The sequence below is a fragment of the Bos grunniens genome, chromosome 18 (assembly GCF_055505025.1).
Source record: "Bos grunniens cultivar Pamir isolate PY7600 chromosome 18, Bosgru_T2T1.0, whole genome shotgun sequence".
NCBI classification, from domain to species: Eukaryota; Metazoa; Chordata; class Mammalia; order Artiodactyla; family Bovidae; genus Bos; species Bos grunniens.
This window is the reverse complement of record NC_141182.1, coordinates 61,374,871-61,395,541: the sequence shown is the minus strand read 5'-3', so window position 1 is coordinate 61,395,541 and position 20,671 is coordinate 61,374,871. Positions and strand designations below refer to the sequence as shown.

The 20,671-nt window shown below is 44.7% G+C and overlaps 1 protein-coding gene across 1 annotated transcript; it reads right to left on the bottom strand.

Moving 5' to 3' along the window:
• Positions 1 to 7,512: 7,512 nt before the first annotated feature.
• LOC147354549 (cationic amino acid transporter 3-like) lies at positions 7,513 to 13,180 on the bottom strand. Its single transcript, XM_086355144.1, is given in 11 exon segments — positions 7,513 to 8,559; positions 8,721 to 8,829; positions 9,103 to 9,269; positions 9,465 to 9,664; positions 9,854 to 9,956; positions 10,050 to 10,189; positions 10,344 to 10,566; positions 10,722 to 10,834; positions 11,036 to 11,219; positions 12,060 to 12,218; positions 12,802 to 13,180. Coding segments are annotated over 11 exon segments (1,866 nt in total). The 3' UTR covers positions 7,513 to 8,470.
• Between the last annotated feature and the right edge of the window lie 7,491 nt (positions 13,181 to 20,671).

Here is a 20,671-nt window from a genome sequence, read left to right as displayed (position 1 = left end):
CTTCCTGTGGGTTCTCTTCCTCCCATTTGAAGCCCCAGATTCCTACTCCTTTCTCCTTAGCTCAGGGGAGGATATGAGCCTCAGTTGTTTGAATGTGTTGAGTCTCAGAATTTCTATGGGGCTCCCCAATGAAGCAAATTGAATCTCCTAATCTGTGTTTTTTTTTTTTTCTTGTCTGCACTGGATCTTAGTTGCAGCATGCAAGATCTTTCGTTGAGGCAGGTGAACTCAGTTGCAGCATACGGGGTCTACTTCCCCAACCAGGGATCGAACCCAGGCTCCCTGCAATGTGGGCACGGAGTCTTAGCCACTGGACCACCAGGGAAGTGCCTGTTTGCCTGTCTTATGTCAGTTTAATTATTAAACCAGCCAAAGAGCTTAGAAAAGGAAATTTCTGTCCCTGCAGAAGCAAAACCTTCCAACACAGTGCCTGGTTCACAGCATCTGCTTAATGGGCATGATCTGAGTGGATAAGAATGATGATTTCTTGGTTTTAAGCAAAATCAACCAGTTCTGCCATTTCAAATCCAGCTCTGCTATTTATTAGCTAGCTGCTATTGCACGTGCTATATACCATCTTTGTCCTGCTTTTCTCTATACCACTGGGAAAACTGTCCTTATGATCATTATTTCCTTCTGTCCTAGATAGGGATGAAGTGACTAAGGGCCTTGGTGATCAGAAATCACAGACTCTACCTGTTTCCATGACAAAGATCTTAAAACCTGGTAGCTTCCTGTTTCGTTGCCTGCAGAGTGACATGGAATAGGGACTCTGCTTTGGGGCAGAAGGAGATGGAATTTGTAGGGAGGAACAGACTCAAGCTCAGCTCAGTCAAAGCATCACAGCAGAGTGGCCTCCCAACTAACTGCCTGGAGGGACGAGGAAGTAACCTTTACTCTGAATCAGAAATGAAAGGACTCTGTTTCCTGCTGCTCTGGGGTGTGAAATGTCCCCTCACCTCACTGCTCTGCAGGGCTAGGCTGACCCAGTGACCACAAGTCACCATCAGGGGGCTTCCACCCCTGATACTCTGAAGTCCAAGTTTAGCATTTTGATTCAGAGCAAGCATTCAAAGAGCCAGGACATTCTGATTAGAATCTTGGCTCCTCGAACACTACTGTGCCTTTGAACAAGTCATACATTTCTCTGGACCTGTGTTTTCTTCTTGCTTAAATGCTGCTGACCAACCCCTGTGCACCGTGAGTAGGAGGAATGTAAGGTTCTCTAAAAAAAACTAAAAGTGAAATTACCACATGATCCAGCAATTCCACTGCTGGCTGTACACCCAAAAGAACTGAAAACAGGATCTCAAAGAGACACTTGTGCACCTATATTCATAGCAGCATTAATCACAATAGCTGAAAGTTGGAAGCAACTCAGATGTCCATCCTCAAAGAAATGGATAAACGTGATGAGGTCTATACATGCATTGAAATACTATTCAGCCTTGAAAACACCGACATTTCTGATACACGCTACAACATGGAGGAAACTTGAAAACATTATGCTAAGTGACATAATACAAATATTGTATGATTCCAGTTCTATGAAGTACTGAGAACAGTCAAAATCATAGAGACGGAAAGTAGAACGGTGGGAACTTGCCTGGTGGTCCAGTGGTTAAGATGGCCTTGCAATGCAGGGGAGACTGGTCAATTCCCGGTCTGGGAACTAAGACCCCAAATGCTGTGGGGCAGCTGACTGCAGACCACAACTACTGAAGCCCGTGTGCTCTGGAGCCCTCGAGACACAACTACAGAGTCCTTGTGTCGCAACGAAAGATCCAGCATGACACAACTAAGACCCGGAGCAGCCATGTAAACAAATTTAAAAAAAGAAAGTAGAATGGTGGTTCAGCAGAGGGGCTGGGGAGAAATAGGAGTTATTATAAAATGGAGACACAATTTCAGTTTTACAAGATGAAAAGAGTTCTGGAGATCAGAACTCTTACAATGTACATAACACCTAACATTACTGAACTGTACACTTTAAAATGGTCAAAATGGTAAATTCTCTGTTATGTGTATTTTGTCACCATTTAAAAAATTGCCACTAATGCTGAATAATATAGTCAGCTTCACAGAGTTAATGGGTGTAGCAAACCCAAAAGTAATATACTATAAATCACCATACAGTTGCCCCTCACGAATACCCAACTCCACAGAAGCTCAAGTTCCTTACAGTTGCCCCTGCATCTTCAGATGAGGCACCCACAGACACGGAGGGCAGATGGTATATAGAAGACTGAAACCAGGGGTCCACATGTCCATTCAGTGTATAAGGGTAATTATTAATATGGTTTGTACATAAGTCAAAAAAATAGGCTTAGATCGTCAGGACACAGGTCCAATTACCTCCCATCCCCTACACACACCTTTTTTCCACACACACTCCCTGCTCCTGCTTTCATTGGAAAAAGGGTCAGTCAGGGGCCGGGCTGACCACCCCCTACATTCTGGGATTGCAGGGGTCTCTTTGGAAGGATGTGAACTCAGCACCCAGTCTCCTACAGAAGAGGGTGACCCGAGACTTAATGGACCCTTGGAGCAGATCCTGGAGCACTGGGTCAGTCAGGGAGGCTGAGGTTAAGCTGTGCAGGGCTGGAGCTGAGACATCTCCAAGAACTGAAGTGGGGAGTCCTGAGCGCAGAAGACAGTCCTCACCCCTGGGTTGTTGGGGTGGAGATGGAGCGGGGCGGGCAGAGAGCATCTGCCGTGTTGCTATCAGCCCTGACTCTTCTGTGGTTACCCTCAGGGGAGGTTCTGAGAGGTTTATTTTATTGTAGTAAAACACCCATAACATAACATTGACCATTTTAACCATCTTTAAGTGTCTGAGCCAATCATATTAACTGCATTCACCTTTTGTGCAACCAAACTCCAGGACTTTGTTTTCATCTGGCAAAACTTAAACTCTGTACCCATTAAGCAAAAATTCCCGTTTTCTCCCTCAGTTCCTTGCAATCACCCTTCTACTTTCTGTCTCTATGCATCTGACTACACCAGGCGCTTCATTTCCATGGAGTCGTAGAGTATTTGTCCTTTCCTGTCAGGCTCATTTCACTTAGAAGAATGTCCACAATTCCCTTCCTTTCTAATGCTGAATAAACAGTACATACCATGTTCCTTGCACACACCACATTGGCTTATCCCTTCCTTGGTCAGTGGGCACTTGGGTTGCTTTCATGTTCTAGTTATCGTGAATAATGCTGCTGTGAACTCGAATGTATAAATGTCTCTTCCCGAGTGTGGTTTCAATTCTTCTGGGTATATCCTCAGAGGTAGAATTGCTGGGTCATATGGTTTTAAGATTTTTATCTGCTGGTGATGGAGAAAATGTTCACATATTGAGGTATGGGGAAGTCATTTTGGCTTATCCATGGTTCAGCCTGAACTCTGTGTGAATTAAAACAGCCTGTCAGACCCTCATAGCGCTTAACCACTAAGGTAAAGAATGTCTGTTCTGAAGATAAATATGAGTAACTCCCTTCTCACAGCATCCGTGTTAACACTCCCTGGAAGATAAGGTTCCCTCCCCAGACACCAAGAAGCTTTTGTCTCGCTATGAACTAGGTCTGTCTCTTTTGAAAACTTGAAGACATATACCCTGTCATGTTGATGTATGTCCTTTGCTTGGATGAGGTAGAAGACTGCGCTGGACACCACGCTTCAGCAGAGCAGTTCCTCAGAGCTCTAGGGACACTGTCTCCCTTGAGGGCCACAGTTTGGCTCAAAGAAAACTCTTTCCTATTTCGGTTATGTACTTTTCATTGATCATTTCTGTGGACACTTGAACTCATTTGATCAAGGACCGTGAGAAATACGAGCTGTAAGACTTGAGATCCCACTCAACCCTGTTCCCTCCTAGTCCTCTTACATGACTCGACCCCCCACAGTCTGCACCCGACCTGAGACACCCCAGTGTGGGGACCTTCAAGCTCAGCTGTGCCCCAACCAGGAGAAGGCAGCTTAACATCTCTGATGTGAATCCAAACAACGCAAGCATGGAACAAGCACCGTGCCTGCATCCAGCCTTGCACAAAGGGATGGAAGAGGATGTGACTTGGTCCACTTCTTCTAGGAGCTGTTTTCTGGGAGAGCTGAGCGTACACACACACACACACACACACACACACACACACATGCTTCCCAGGTGGCACTAGTGGTGAAGAACCTGCCTGCCCATCTACCAGGGAGGGGATGTAAGAGACGGGGTTCTGTCCTTGGGTAGCAAAGATCCCCTGGAGGAGGGCATGGCAACCCACTACAGTATTCTTGCCTGGAGAATCCCATGGACAGAGGAGGCTGGCAAACTATAGTCCATGGGGCACAGAGTTGGACACCACTGAAGTGACTTAGCACACACACACACACACATGCATGCATACACGCATATATTTGTGTGTGTGTGTATGTGTGTGTGTGTGTGTGTGTGTGTGTGTGTGTGTGTGTACATAGCTGTTGTTGGCCAAAATATTGGCTTTCTCTGCCCAGTGAAAAAAAATATATGGAGACAGAGTTTGGAGGTAATATACAGGTGGCTTTAATTCTCAATTGGCAGAGAAGGAAATAAAGTAGGTTCAGGCCTCAAGGACTGTGCCTCCCCTCCTAAGATAAAGGCTTAGAAGATGAAGGCTCGCAGTCAGGAGTCAGTGAAGAGGAACCAAGATGGTAGGATCTTGTCTTCTTCCTCTTGCATTCTTTCAAAAACCATCATAGGCTGGCGTCAGTAGCCCAGTGATTGAGTCGGGCAGTTCGGTGGGTCTGCGGCCTTCTTTCTGAAATGTAACAAGGTGAAGGGAGTGTCATAAGGGTAAGCAAAGGGTAATAGGTGTGAAGTGCAGCTTCCTCCAGAATCAGGGGGCAGAAAAGCAAAGCCAGTTACAGACATGCAGAGTTAGGAGCAATTAAAGTTAAAAAAAAAAAAAAAAAAAGGAAATGTTTAGGCCTGCTCACTGTTTTCTTTTTTCTTCTTTGTTCTCAGGAAAGGGAAAGAGAAAAACTCACTCCGCTTTTTCCTTTTCACTGCCACATACCCAGCAATGGACTTGCTACATCATATGGTAGTTCTATTTTTAGTTTTAAGAGACACCTCCATACAGTTTTTTTGTGCAGTGGCTGCATCAATTTACACCCCTGCCAACCGTGTACATGGGTCCCGTTTTGTCCAAATCCTAGCCAACCTTTGTCATTTCTGTCCTTTTTGATGACAGCCTTTCTGACAGGTGCAAGGTGGTCTCTCACGGTTTTGATTTGCATTTCCTTGATCATTAGCACTGTTGAGCATCTTGTCACATGTCTGTTGGCCACAGCATTTTCTCTTTGAAAAATATCATTTAGTTCTGCTCATGTTTTAGTTGAGTTGTTTGTTTGTTTCTTTGATGTTGAGTTGTATGAGCTGTTTATATATGTTGAATATTAATGTATCATTTGCAGATTTATCTTCTCCCATTCAGCAGAAGAACTGACTCACTGAAAAAGACCCTGATGCTGAGAAAGATTGAAGGTGGGAAGAGAAGGGGATGACAGAGGATGAGATGGTTGGATGGCATCATCAACTCGATGGACATGAGTTTGAGCAAGTTCTGGGAGTTGGTGATGGACTGGGAGGGCTGGCGTGCTGCAGTCCATGGGGTCGCAAAGAGTCAGACATGACTGAGCAACTGAACTGAACTGAAGTGTTAATTGCTCTGAGTTATGTCTGATTCTGCAATCCCATGGACAGTAGCCCACCAGGCTCCTCTATCCATGGAATTCTCCAGGCAAGAATACTGAAGTGGGTTGCCATGTCTTCCTCCAGGGGATCTTCCTGACCCAGAGACCAAACCCAGATCTCCCATATTGCAGGCAGATTGTGCTTTCAACCAAATAAGAGGCCAGTAGTACATGTAATGGAGAAGGCAATGGCACCCCACTCCAGTACTCTTGCCTGGAAAATCCCATGGACGGAGGAGCCTGGTAGCTGCAGTCCATGGTGTTGCTAAGAGTCGGACACGGCAAAGCAACTTCACTGTCACTTTTCACTTTCATGCATTGGAGAAGGAAATGACAACCCACTCCGGTGTTCTTGCCTGGAGAATCCCAGGGATGGGGGAGCCTGGTGGGCTGCCATCTATGGGGTCGCACAGAGTCAGACATGACTGAGGTGACTTAGCAGCAGCAGCAGCACGTGTAAGTGCTTACCAGGTGACACTAGTGGTAAAGAACATGCCTGCCAATGCAGGAGACATAGAGATGTGGGTTCCATCCTTGAGTTGGGAAGATCCCCTGGAGGAAGACAGGGAACCAGCTTCAGCATTCTTGCCTGGAGAACTCCATGGACACAGTCCATGGGGTCACAAAGAGTCGGAGATGACAGAACGGCTAACACTTTCACTTTCTTTTGGGGGAACAAAGATACCATATACCATGGAGCAACTGGATGGGAGAGCCACAACTACTGAGTCCAAGTGCCACAGCTACACTCCATGCACTGAAAGGAAAGATCCCATATGATGAATGAAGATCCTGTGTGCTGCAACTAGGACCCAAAGCAGCCAGATAAAAAAATGAAAAAAAAAAAAACAAAAACCCACAATAGCACAGCCTTGCGGTGCGGTAGGGGCAGGATTCTGCCCTGCCCATTTGAGATATATACAATGATATTTTGGGGCTATGTTGCAGATATTGAATCCCCCAGCCAGCTGAAAAAAGTTAACTGTACACTACCCATGAACACATAGACCCCAGACCAGTTGGAATCAGAAAGTTGATGATGCTGATTCCCAGTGACCTCACACCAACCCATCAGAAGAGTGTCTATTAGCTCATCATGTTCTCCTCTTTGAACAATTATAAACCTCCTCCTACCCTTCCATGTCAGGACACATGGTTTTGAGGGCATTAGTCCGCTTTTGCCCCCTTGGCTCTGTCTCCACTCTTCAGTTTGGTACTTGGTTACAAAGGCTGGACTTTGGCTACCCTATCACATTGTATAGCTACCCAGGGCAATCTAATAACTTGTACTGTTTCTTGACCTCCTTCACTCTACTTCCATTGTTCCAACAAACAGTCCTGTACTTTGTTATTACCGACTTTTTGAATGTCCATACTCTAAATTTTAGCATTCTGTTCTGCAGCAACAACTTTTTATCTTGTCCTTTTACTTTCACTTCCCATCTTAGAGTTTCACTCAGCTATAACCATTTATCAACCACCCATTACCTAAACCCCTTTCCCCCACTTCTAGCAAGGCAGTTTCATTTTTCAATTGAGGATTTTTCTTTATCAACTCTACTGTGTGACTCTGAGTTTACAATAGAAAAGTAAAGAAAAACAATCATTTACACAGTGTAACACTATGTCTCAATGAAGTGGGGGAAGAGATTTTTTTTAAATGATCATTTTATTGATATGAATGATCTACTTTATCTGTTATTAATCTCTTTTTTAAGAGTCTACATTGTCCGAGAGTAATATAACTACCCTAGCTTTCTTCTGTTACTGCTTACACAGTGTGTCTGTTCCCTTCCTTTTACTTCCAATCTGTTTGTCCTAATATTTCAAGTGTAACTCTTGACACAATATACAGTACCTGAGTTTCCTTCCCATGAGGCAATCTCTGGTGTTTTTGCTGCAAAGAGCCACAAGCAGGATCTTCTTATCTGTAGGTTAGTATTTTGTTTCTTCCTCTGGATGTTGATTATATCATGGTACTTTCTTTATGAAAGTTCATCTTGCTACACATTTGTGAAGACTGAACTTTTCATTATGCATATTATGCTATTAAAAGTTTATTTGAAAAAATATACATGTACAACACCAATGTGATTTTTTCCACTGCCAGTAAACATAGAGCTTTAAATGCATACACCATCACAGTCTGTCAGGGAACGTTTAATTTTAAGGAATCCTATATGTTGTTTTCTGTTTCTCAAGGGACTTCTGTTCCTTATAAGTTCCTGGAAAACAGAAACGAGCAGAGCTGCACAGTTCTCAGGACTGAGGTCATGAGGTGGAACGCATACATGGATTCCTTTCAGTAACCTTTTTACTTTTCTGTAAAACTACTTAGTCATCTTCCTATTTCCAATACATGGATTGTCTTCTGGCCCTGTGACAATTGCTATTCCCCTAGTTACTGTTGCTATGGACCTATGACTATTGTTATTCCCTTAGTTACTGTTGTTAAGCGTCTGGTTTCAGTGTTTTTTACTCAACTTTATTTTTCTGTCTAAAGCTTCCTTGTATAACAATATATAAGCACACGCTGCCATGAATAAAGTACCCTTGTTCCAGTAGAGACTTGGGTCCCCCACGTCCTTCTTTTCTTCACCTTCTTTTTGTCGACTCCTGTCCCCAGGTTCTGTTCTGTCAAGAAGACAATAACAACAGTCCACAGACTCAAAGTGTCCCTTGAACCAGAAGATAACTCCAGTGCCTAGAGGGATTCCACACAGCATCGATGTCCTGTGGTTACAGGATGTTTTTGTCAAGTCTGAGAATTGGAGGCTGGTCGCTGTGGCTCATCGTTCCCTGCCAGGCTGTGTCGGATCCCATATCCAAAGTATATGACAAATCCTAGTAGGGAAATGAGACTGTGAGAAGGGAAAGTAGGTGCTCTCATCACTTACAAATACCCAATAGACCTCCTAGTACGGTGTCTGACAAACTTTTGGGGACAAGATAGTAGGAAGAGTACTGGGTTCAGTCACACCTCTTTATCCTGGAAAGTCACTTACCAATTGCATTCCAGATGCCAAACTGGACCCAGGCCCCAGAGGTGATCTGCATCATCAGGTAAATGTTCACAAAGATGCTCACCAGTGGGAGGACAGGCAGAGCAGGGACCTGTGGGCAGAGTCAGTTCATCCCTGGACACAGCCCAGACGTCTGAAAGGGAGACCCTACCCCATGTGGGTGAGAAAACTCAAGTCCTCTTCAGGCTGTGTGTTGAGTGCCTGCTGAGATTGTGTATGTAAAGCACTCTGTGTGGAACCGGGAAGGGACCACTGGTTTTAGCAACTTCTCTTCTTCTCTGGACCAGGAGAGGATGTTTAGACGTCAAAGCCTGCAGATTGCATTCACTGAAGGTGGACACTTTGGACACATAAGGTCACCTACCTTGAAGTAAAGGGGAGAGGGGTCCTGGGGCTGCCTCCAGATGATGACCATGACCCCAGTGATGAGCAGCAGCAGCAGCACAGCCACTGTTGTGAGCACGGAGTCTCCAGAGAACACCTGGATGGGCCACTGGGCCAGGACCAGGCTCAGGATTATCAGCAGGAGAACTGCAAGGGTCAAGGAGGAGAACAGGCTGGACCCAGAAGACAAATGTATCAGTGCCTTGGGTCACACCCCACTCCAAAGTTGCCCACCCCAGGAAGGGACATCGTATCTCCAAGGCTTTTCAACTTCCAAAATACACATTCCCACCACCTCCTGTCAGTTTCAGAATATGACCAAAGAGAAATCCCACTGCTCACCAAGCAGGAAGGCACATCCATAGACAATCTGGCCAGGTTTCCAGGTGGGGATGGTGCTGCCAGGGAACCACAGACTCTTTAGAAAGTTTGACATTCTTGCTTCAGGTATAGATCCTGAAGGACTTTCTTCAGTTACAGGCCCCATCTCAGTTTCTTCCTCTGTTTTCTTATTCTTGCTGAAATTCTGATCTGCCTGGTACCTGAATTAGAGGTATTAAAGCAATATTAAGAGTAGCCCCTACTGATCCATCATCACACAATCTATTCCCCATCTGTGCTGCCTTAAGCAGAGCAGGATTTTAGAAGGCAGCATATCAGCCGAAGAGGACTACCTCCCTATCAGTTCCCATAAGTCCAAGACCCGCAGTCAAAGTGAAGTGGAGTCTCACCTGAGGACAAGCACAGAAAAAGCCACAAGGGTGTAAGCAAGCATGATCCCAATTAACATGAATTCCACAATATCTCAGAGCTCAAAGGGTAATGCCACGATTGCTAGAATGAGGGTGGAAGAAGGGAATTAGAAACCACTGGAAAAGTCCAGATGAGGGGAACTGATTAGAGAAGGAGTGGGTTTTGCTTATTCACCTGCAAGAGTTCCAGAAGCCAGGATGGCTATGATGGGGCTGTGGGTACCGGCATGGATCCATCCAAGTCCCCGGAAAAGGAGCCCATCATCTGCCATCGCACAGATCAACCGAGACAAGACAAACATGGCTCTAAGGAGGCTGGATAAGAAAATGGGAACATGTGGAGAAGCAGGACAGACCGGCCATCTGCTCTCTAGTCCATGTGAGGTGTCCTTCCCTCTTGTCTCTCAATCCCAAGAGACAGGATACCTGAGCATCTGACAGTAGATGGGGAGAAACTCATGACTCTGACCTGTATAAAAGGGCACATAGGAAGACAACAGCCATGACATATCTGGCAGGAGCCCACCCAACATGGAAAAAAGCCTGTGGCAAAGGATTGTAGTGATGAATCTGGTAGTAGGGCACCATGAGGGTGAGTGCCACCGAGACACCCGAGTACGCCAAAAAGCAGATGAAGATGGAGATCACCATGCTCAAGGGGATGGAACACTGAGGATTTCGAGCTTCTCTCCCTGCAGGATGGGTGGAAGTAATGGGTCAGGAAACACACTGGGGTGAAAGCACAAAACCCCCTCCCTCACACACCTCACCTTCTACCCGTCCCTAAGCCCAAGGGGAGCCCAAACCATGTCCAAACCCCCAATGGAACATACAATGACCTTGTTACCTTTAGTGACAATGACACTGAAGCCAAAATATGATCTGAAAAATATAGCTGCTCCATGGAGAATCCCTTCAAAGCCAAAAGGCACAAACCCTCCAGAACCCAGAGGGCCCAAGCTGTGGTGAGAGAAGGAACGAGGATGAACATGGGTGAAGTGAGTTCAGCCTTCTCTACTGGACTTCTCTGTTAACACCACAAGTCCTAGGCTCCAGGACTGCCATCACCTGGATCCATCAGCCCAGGTCTCTCGAATCCCCACCATGTTGTCAACCCGGCACACCCTCACCCCTCACACGTGTTACTAAGGTCAAGGATACCCTCCAGTCCTGTAGATGTCACTTGATCCAGATGTGTTTTTGTAGTCCTGTTCCGTGAGCTGCCAGTTGAGCAGGTCTCCCTTAATGAAGCCAGAGATGATCATGAAGATTGGAATCAAAATATTCAAGCTTGTGAACACTTTGATAATCCAGGCTGACACAGGAACTCCAAGAACCAGTACTCCTTGGATAAGATGGAATAGGAAGCATCCAAAATAAATGAATATATAGAGACAGAAAGCAGACTAGTGGTCACCAGGGTCTGGGGGTTTGGGGACCGGGGTCGAGGTAGCAGATGGGCAGTGATTGCTCAATGAGTACTGGGTTTCCTTTTCAGGTGATGAAAATCTCTGGAACTAGGTGGAGGTGATGGTTGTAGAACACTGTGAATTTACTAGATGTCACTGAGTGTGTCCTTTATGATGGTTAATTTCTTACTGTGGCAATCATCTCACAACAGGGGGGATCTAAAAAAATCATGATATTGTGTACCTTGAATTTAGACATTTGTTTATGTCAAATATATCTCAATAAAGGTGGGCAAGTATTAAAATTGTTAATTTTATACCATGAGAATTTCATCTCCATTGAAAAAACATCTTTGGTCTCAATAGAGAGGACGGAACTTTTTTGGTCTAAGGAAATGATTCTGAGCAGGCATAATTTTGCCTTCCAAGGGACATTTGGCTCTGTCCGGGGATATTCTCAATACCTCAGTTTGGGGGAATGGGCATCAGGGGTATCTAGTGGGTAAAGGCCAGGGTTGTTGCTCAAAACTCTATAATGACTTGGAAAAAAAAAACCCACCTTACAATGCACAGGACCACCCCCACACCAAAGAATGATCCAGCCCAGAATCTCTACTGCCAAGGGTAGAAAACAACCGGCTATGTCCTCCCTTTCTGTCTCTCATATCTCAGACCCTTCTTCCCGTTCTAAGCCCCCCACCATTCCACCACTCCAATCCTTTCCCACCCCACTTCCCCCTCCACACCTCACTCTTCTATCACTGACCCCTTCTCACCAGTAATCAGCAGCAGCGGGCCCAGCACGACAAAGTCGGGGAAAGTGCCGAGGGCAGAGGGCATATATGGAGAGAAGGTTCCTTCTAACGCCTGAGAGATGTGGTTCCCAGTGAGGCTGTCAAAGGCGATGCTCCAGGCCTTGGCCACACAAGCAGTGCCTGCAGTGATAAGAGGAATATTCAGTAACACACATAAACACACATCCTCTGCTATGTGCCTTGGGATGTATTTTTTTTTTTTTTAATTAAGCAAAAACCCTAATCTCAAAGTTTCTCTTCATGGGGGAGGGGAGAGAGGGAAGGGGAAAGCAGACCCAAATGATTCACAAAATACATCAACTGGTTAATACACTGAGAGATCAATGCTATATAAGAAAAGAAGACAGGGAAGTGGGACCAGGAGGGCAGGGAGATGAGGGTGAAATGTAAAATCTAGAGATAATGGAAATTCCCACAAAGACAACAGCTGAGCAGAGACTTCAATATGATGAGGGGGTGAGCCTGTGGGCCATGTCCCCCTCTCATCTACCCTCTACAGTTCCCTTTCTTCTGAGTTCTTGGTCCATCATTTAAGCAAAACAGGATAGAGCTGAGTAGAAAGAAGTTGAAGGGGTTTTGGCCACTATTACCAGCTTCCTGCTGCAAGGTCAACAGCAAGGGGTTTATAAATGAGTATGACCCCAATATCACCTCCCTGTTCCTGGATCTTTAGCCCACATCTTCCCCCTACCCATCATCTCACCAACAAATAAGGACAAAATGAGGTTCCAGCCAATGACAAAAGCACACAGTTGTCCCATGATGACATAGCTATGGAGATACATAGAATCAACGTGTGGTATCCGGGCCCCCAGCTCAGCATAGCAGAGCCCGAACAACACAGAAGACAGGGAGTCCACCAAGAAGCAGATGATAACTGATGGTCCAGCTATTAGCTTGGCAATGAATCCAATCAAGACATACACGCCGGATCCCAGGCTTCTGCCCACACCCAAGACAACCAGATCTAGGATGTTAAGATGAGCCGTGGGACTCTCAGACTCTTCTATGGGCTCCAGCGGCCGCCTGTGGACCAGCTTCTGACCAAACTGGCGAACATACTGACACAGCATCCTAGACATAGTTGAGGAGACCATGATCTGCTGAGAAAACAAGACACAGAGCCATCAAGAATGTCCATCCTACACAAGGTCCTACTGTGTAACCCAGGAAACTCTGTTCAATATCCTGTGATAAACCATAATAGAAAAGAATATCAAAAAGCACCAAAATACATATATATAACTGAATCCCTTTGCCGTACAGCCAAAGTTAATACATTATAAGTCAACTTTACTTCAACAAAATACATGTTAGAAGAAAGAATGTCCATCTGCCCTTGGCCCTGGGAATCCAATTCCACAAAGCAATGGAGTGATGGGGAAGTGAGTGAATAGTGAGTCACTCAGTCATGTCTAACTCTTTGCGACCCCATGGGCTGTAGCCCACCAGGGCCAGGCCCCTCTGTCCATGGGATTCTCCAGGCAAGAATACTAAAGTGAGTTGCCATTTCCTTCTCCAGGGGATCTTCCTGACCCAGGGATTGAACCCGGGTCTCTTATGTCTCCTGAGTTGCCGGCAGATTCTTTACCATCTGAACCACCAGGAGAGTGACGGGGAGCAGGTGGTAAAAGGACACACTTGGCAAGTTCTCCATCTCTGAGCTTTGGTCCCTTAAGCATAAATACACCTTTTAATATGTTTCAAAGTTACTGGAAGGGTGGCTGAAGAGAAGTTGGGGGAGCAGAAAACATCACCCTAAAATGTGTCACTTTGGCTTGTGGGTTGTTTTGAGCAAACACAATTAAGATGCTGCAGACTCAAAAAAAATCTTTTTTCCTCTCACTTTATGGCTCAAAATCATTTAGATTAGGCAACCTATGCCAGGACCTATTACCAGGGATAACTTTTTATCTCAGAAAGACTCTCCTGCCTGGAGCCGCAAATATTTTTTCCCAAGCATTTGTTCTACCCATTTTCCTGTAAGTTGTCTTCCTCCCTTTTGAAGCCCCAGATCCCTACTTCCTTCTCCTCAGCTTAGGGGAGTGTATAACCCTCGATTACCTGATTGTGCCTCAGAATTTTTATGGGCCCACCATATGAAGCAATTTGAATTTGTTAACCCTGATGCTAGGAAAGATGGAGGGCAGGAAGAGAAGGGGGTGACAGAGGATGAGATGGTTGGATGGCATTGTCAACTCAATGGACATGAATTTGAGCAAACTCCAGGATATAGTGCAGCACAGGGAAGCCTGGCAGGCTACAGTCCATGGGGTCTCAAAGAGTCAGACACAGCTTAGTGACTGAACAACAACATTTAAAAATGGCTAAGATGGTAAATTTCATGTAACTTCTATTATACCACCATTGTTAAAATTGCTACCAATGGTAAATGATAGAACTGGCTTCACAGAGTTGCTGGGTGTGTGTGTATTCGTCATTCAGTCTTGTTTGACTCTTTGTGACCCCATGGACTATAGCCTGCCAGGCTCCTCTGTCCCTGGGATTCTCCAGGCAAGAATACTGGAGTGGGTTGCCATTTCTCTCTCTAGGGAATCTTTGAGACTCAGGGATCAAAGCCAGGTCTCCTGCATTGCAAGCAGATTCTTTACCATCTGAGCCACCAGAGCTGGGTGTAGCAAACCCAAAAGTAATTGAATATAAATCATCAAACTGTCACCCCTCATGAATACCCAAATCCATAGATGCCCAAGTTCCTTGCAGTTACTCCCGTATCTTCAGATGAGGAACCCACAGACACGGAGGGCAGAGAGTATAGTGAAGATGGAAATCAGTGGTCCACGTGTCACATTCACTGTATAAGGGTAATTATTGCTATTATATTGGAGAAGGCAATGGCACCCCACTCCAGTACTCTTGCCTGGAAAATCCCATGGATGGAGGAGCCTGGTAGGCTGCAGTCCATGGGGTCGCTAAGAGTCGGACACGACTGAATGACTTCACTTTCACTTTTCACTTTCATGCACTGGGGAAGGAAATGGCAACCCACTCCAGTGTTCTTGCCTGGAGAATCCCAGGGACGGGGGAGCCTGGTGGGCTGCCGTCTATGGGGTCGCACAGAGTCGGACACAACTGAAGTGACTTAGCATAGCATAGCATTGCTATTATATGAGTCAAAAATATTCACATATTGTCAGGACACTGGTCCAATCACCCCCCTCCTCCCCCACACACCTTTTTTTCACACACACTCCCAGCTCCTGCTTTCACGTAGAAAATGGGTCTCTCCACCCTCAGGCTGGAGCCAGGCTGACTCCCCCTGCACTCTGAGGTTGCAGAGGTCTCTTTGGGAGGATGTGAATTCAGCGCCCAGTCTCCCACAGAAGAGGGTGACCCAAGACTTACTGGATCCTTGGAGCAGAGCCTGAGGGAGGCTGAGGGTAAGCCGTGCGGGGCTAGAGCTGAGACATCTCCAAGAACCGAAGCAGGGAGTCCTGAGCACAGAAGACAGTCCTTACCCCTGGGTTGTTGGGGTGGGGATGGGGCTGGGTGGGCGGGGAGCATCTGCCGTGTTACTATCAGCCCTGACTCTTCTGTGGTTACCCTTGGGGAATAGTTCCAAGATGATTTTTGTTCCAGTATAATATTCATAAAATAAAATTGACCATTTTAACCATCTTTAAGTGTCCAGTTCAATCACGTTAAGTTCATTCACATTTTGTCCAACCAAACTCCAGGACTTTTTTTCATCTGGCAAAACCTAAGCTCTGCACCCATTCATCAACAATTCCCCCTTTCTCCTTCACAGTTCCTGGCAATCACCCTTCTGCTCTCTGTCTCTGTGAAACTGACCACTCCAGGTCCTTTACTTAAGTGGAATCATAGAATATTTATTAGTTGTTTCCTGTCAGGCTTATATCACTTAGTAAAGTGTCCACAAGTTTCCTCCATGTTGTAGCCTGTTTAATATTCCCTTCCTTTGTAATGATAAATAATACTCTATTATTGGCACATATCACATTTGACTTACCCTTTCTTGGTCAATGGCATTTGGCTTGCTTTCATGCTCTAGTTACTGTGAATAATGCTGCGATGAATAGGAGTTTACAAATAGCTCTTTCAGAGTGTGCTTTCAATTCTTTTGGATATATTCTCAGAAGTAGAATTGCTAGATCATATGGTTCTAAGATTTTTATATGCCTGTGACGGAGAAAATGTTCACATATTGAGGAATGTGGAAGTCATTTTGGCTCACCCATGTTCAGGTCCAGCCTGAACTGTGTATGAACTAAGACAGCCTGTCCAACCCTCACAGCTCATCCGCTTTAACCATTGAGGTAAAGAGCATCTGTTTTAAAGATAAGGATGAATAACTCCCTTCTCATTATGCCCATGCTAACAATCCCTGGGAGATCGAGTTTCTTTCCCTGACACTGGGGTGCTATTGCCTCGCTGTCTCTGCACTAAGTCTGTCTCTTTTGAGACCCTGAAGGAATGCACCCTGTCGTGTTGATGCGTGCACTTTGTTTGGATGAGGTGTAAGACTGTGCTGGAAACTGGGCTTCAATGGAGCAGCTTCCCAGAGCTATAGGGACACTGTCTCCCTTGCTGTAGTCCTCAGTTTGGCTCAGATAAAACTCTTTCCTATTCCTATTACAGATAGTTTATTGATTATTTCTGGGGACACTTGAATTCATTTGACCATCAGGGACCCTGAGAAGTGTGGGCTGTGAGACTCAGGACCCCACTTCACCCTGCTCCCTCCCACAGTCTGCACGTGACCTGACACACTCCAGTGTGGGGGACTCCAAGCCTAGCTGTGCATGAATCAAGAGAAGGGGAGTTTAAATCTCTGATGTTAATTCTAGCAACGAAAGCATTTATTAATAACAAGCATTGCATATGTGTCCAGCCTTGCCCAAAGGGATGGAAGAGGATGAAGTGGAATGCGACTTAGTCCTCTTCTTCAAGCAGCTCTGTTTGCTGGGAGAAATGAGTAGAAAGGCAGAAGAGAAACAGAAGGTAAGGGGTAAGGATGAATACTTCACTACACTAGGCACAATTATATCCCCCATAAATTTATCCTAAATTATGTGACACATCTATACTTAATAAACAAATAAAGCTTCTTCATTGTCTGTTGGAAACCCACATTTACCTTGCCACCCTGCATTTTGTCTAGCTACCCTAAACTGATTGCCAAAGAAGTTCAATGATAAGGGGAGCAAAAATTTACTTTGGCTCTGGACTTCACTGGTGGTCCAGTGGTTAAAACTACATGCTTCCGCTGCAGGTGCACAAGTTCCATCCCTGGTCCGATACTAAGATCCCACTTATCCCAAGGCCAAAAAGAAAAATCTTTTACTTTGGCTATATACAGACTTCCTAAATCAATCAGATGCACTTTTATTTTATTGATTTATTTTTTAACGGCAGAACCTTCCTTAGAAATGCTATTTCTTTGTTTCTTTATTTTCGGGTGCACTTGGTCTTTGTTGCAGTGCACGGGCTTCTCACTATGGTGGCTTCTCTTGTTGTGGAGCAAGGACTCTAGGGCACTCGAGCTTCAGTAGCTGCAACTCTAGAGGACAGGCTCAACAGCTGTGGTCCAGGGGCTTAGCCACTCCGTGGCATGTGGGATCTTCCTGGGCCGGGCACTGAACTCCTGTCTCCTGCATTGGCAGTGGATTAAGTCATCAGAGAAGCCCCTCCTCCATCTACTTTTATTTTTATTTAATTTTTTTATTTAAATTTATTTATTTTAATTGGAGGCTAGTTAATTTACAATATTGTATTGGTTTTGCCATACATCAACATGAATCTGCCACAGGTGTACACGTGCTCCCCATCTTGAACCCCCCTCCCACCTCCCTCCCCATACCATCCCTCTGGGTCATCCCAGTGCACCAGCCCCAAGCATCCTGTATCCTGCATCGAACCTGGACTGGCGATTCATTTCTTATATGATATTATACCTGTTTCAATGCCATTCTCCCAAATCATCCCCCCTCCCTCTCCCACAGAGTCCAAAGACTGTTCTATACATCCGTGTCTCTTTTACTGTCTTGCATACAGGGTTATCCTTACCATCTTTCTAAATTCCACATATATGCATTAGTATACTGTATTGGTGTTTTTGTTTCTGGCTTACTTCACTCTGTATAAAGGGCTCCAGTTTCATCCACCTCATTAGAATTGATTCAAATGTATTCTTTTTAATGGCTGAGTAATACTCCATTGTGTATATGTAGCACAGCTTTCTTATCCATTCATCTGCTGATGGACATCTAGGATTCATCTAATAACTTGCACTCAGTTTCTTGACCTCCATCCCTCCTTCACTCTACTTCAGTTGTTTGACGGTCCTATGTTTCATTATTATCAATGTCTTGAACGTCCATAATCTCAGTTTAAGCATCCTGTTCTGCAGCAACAGTTTTTATCTTGTTTTCCTAGTTTCACTTTCTTTTTGTTTTACCCAATTATGATCATTTATCAATCAATCATTACCTCTAGTGCTTTCTTATTTTTCAATTAAGAACTCTTCTTCATCAACTCTATTGCATGACTCTAAGAGTCTCTGCAATAGAAAAGTAAAGAAAAATTATCACAATGTTACACTGCATCTCAATAAAGCTAGAGGAAAACAAAAAAAATAATTATTTCTCTTCATCATGATGAAAGGATCCACTTTATCTTTTATCATTCTCTTTTTTTCAAAGTCTACTTTGACAGTAATATAGCTACCCTACTTTCTTATGTAACTGTTTGCACAAGGTATCTGTTCTTTCCTTTTACTTCCAGCCTATTTGTGCAATGCTGGGCTGGAAGAATCACAAGCTGGAATCAAGATTGCCGGCAGAAATATCAATAAACTCAGATATGCAGACAACACCACCCTTATGGCAGAAAGTGAAGAGGAACTAAAAAGCGTCTTGATGAAAGTGAAAGGAGAATGAAAAAGTTGGCTTAAAGCTCATCATTCAGAAAACTAAGATCATGGCATCTGGTCCCATCACTTCATGGGAAATAGATGGGGGAACAGTGGAAACAGTGTCAGACTTTATTTTGGGGGGCTCCAAAATCACTACAGATGATGATTGCAGCCATGAAATTAAAAGACGCTTACTCCTTGGAAGGAAAGTTATGACCAACCTAGAAAGCATATTTAAAAGCAGAGACGTTACTTTGCCAACAAAGATCCATCTAGTCAAGACTATGGTTTTTCCAGTGGTCATGTATGGATGTGACAGTTGGACTGTGAAGAAGGCTGAGCACCGAAGAATTGATACTTTTGAACTGTGGTGCTGGAGAAGACTCTTGAGAGTCCCTTGGACTGCAAGGAGATCCAACCAGTCCATTCTAAAGGAGATCAGTCCTGGGTGTTCATTGGAAGGACTGATGCTGAAGCTGAAACTCCAATACTTTGGCCACCTCATGCGAAGAGTTGACTCATTGGAAAAGACCCTAATGCTGGGAAGGATTGAAGGCAGGATGAGAAGGGGACAACAGAGGATGAGATGGTTGGATGGCATCACCGACTCAATGGACATGAGTTTGGGTAGACTCCAGGAGGTGGTGATGGACAGGGAGGGCTGGCGTGCTGTGATTCATGGGGTCGCAAAGAGTCAGACATGACTGAGTAACTGAACTGAACTATTTGTGCCCTAATATTTAAAGTATAACACATACAACACATATTAATAGTTATCTGAGTTTCCTTCATATGGCGCAGTCTCTGTGTTCTTGCTGGAAGCAGGCATAAAGAAAATGTGCCATAAGATACGATCAACCTTATGTGCAGGTTTAATATTTTATTTCATCTTCTAGTTGCTGGTTAGATTGTTGTACTGTCTTTGTGAAAATTCATCATGCTGCACACTTAATGAAGCCTGCACTTTTTGTATGCATATTATGCTCTGAGAAGTTTACCTGAAGTTATACAATATTAAAGATATTTTGTCTTCTGCCAGGGCTCTAAGTGCATCCCACCTTCACAATCCATAGAGACTCAGAGTGCCCCTTGAACCAGAAGATCCTCAAGTACACGGAGAGATTCCAAACAGCCTCTATGTCCTGTGGTTAAGATTATTCACTGCTAGGAATATTTTCTTTCTTTTTACCATGATTGCTACTGCTGCTGCTAAGTCGCTTCAGTCATGTCCAACTCTGTGCAACCCCATAGATGGCAGCCCACCAGGCTCCCCCATCCCTGGGATTCTCCAGGCAAGAACTCTGGAGTGGGTTGCCATTTCCTTCTCCAATGCATGAAAGTGAAAAGTGAAAGTGAAGTCGCTCAGTTGTGTCCAACTCTTCACGACCTCATGGACTGCAGCCCACCAGGCTCCTCTGTCCATGGGATTTTCCAGGCAAGAGGACTAGAGAGGGGTGCCATTACCATGCTTGGTCATTTTTATTTAAAAAAAATTTTTATTGGAGTATAGTTGATGGATAATGTTGTGCTAGTTTCTGCTGTACAGCAAAGTGAGTCAGTTATATATATACATATATCCACATTTTTTAAAGATTCTTTTCCATTTCATCCATTTCAGAGTATTGACAAGAGTTTCCTGTGTTCTACAGTAGGTTCTTATTAGTCATCTATTTTTGTA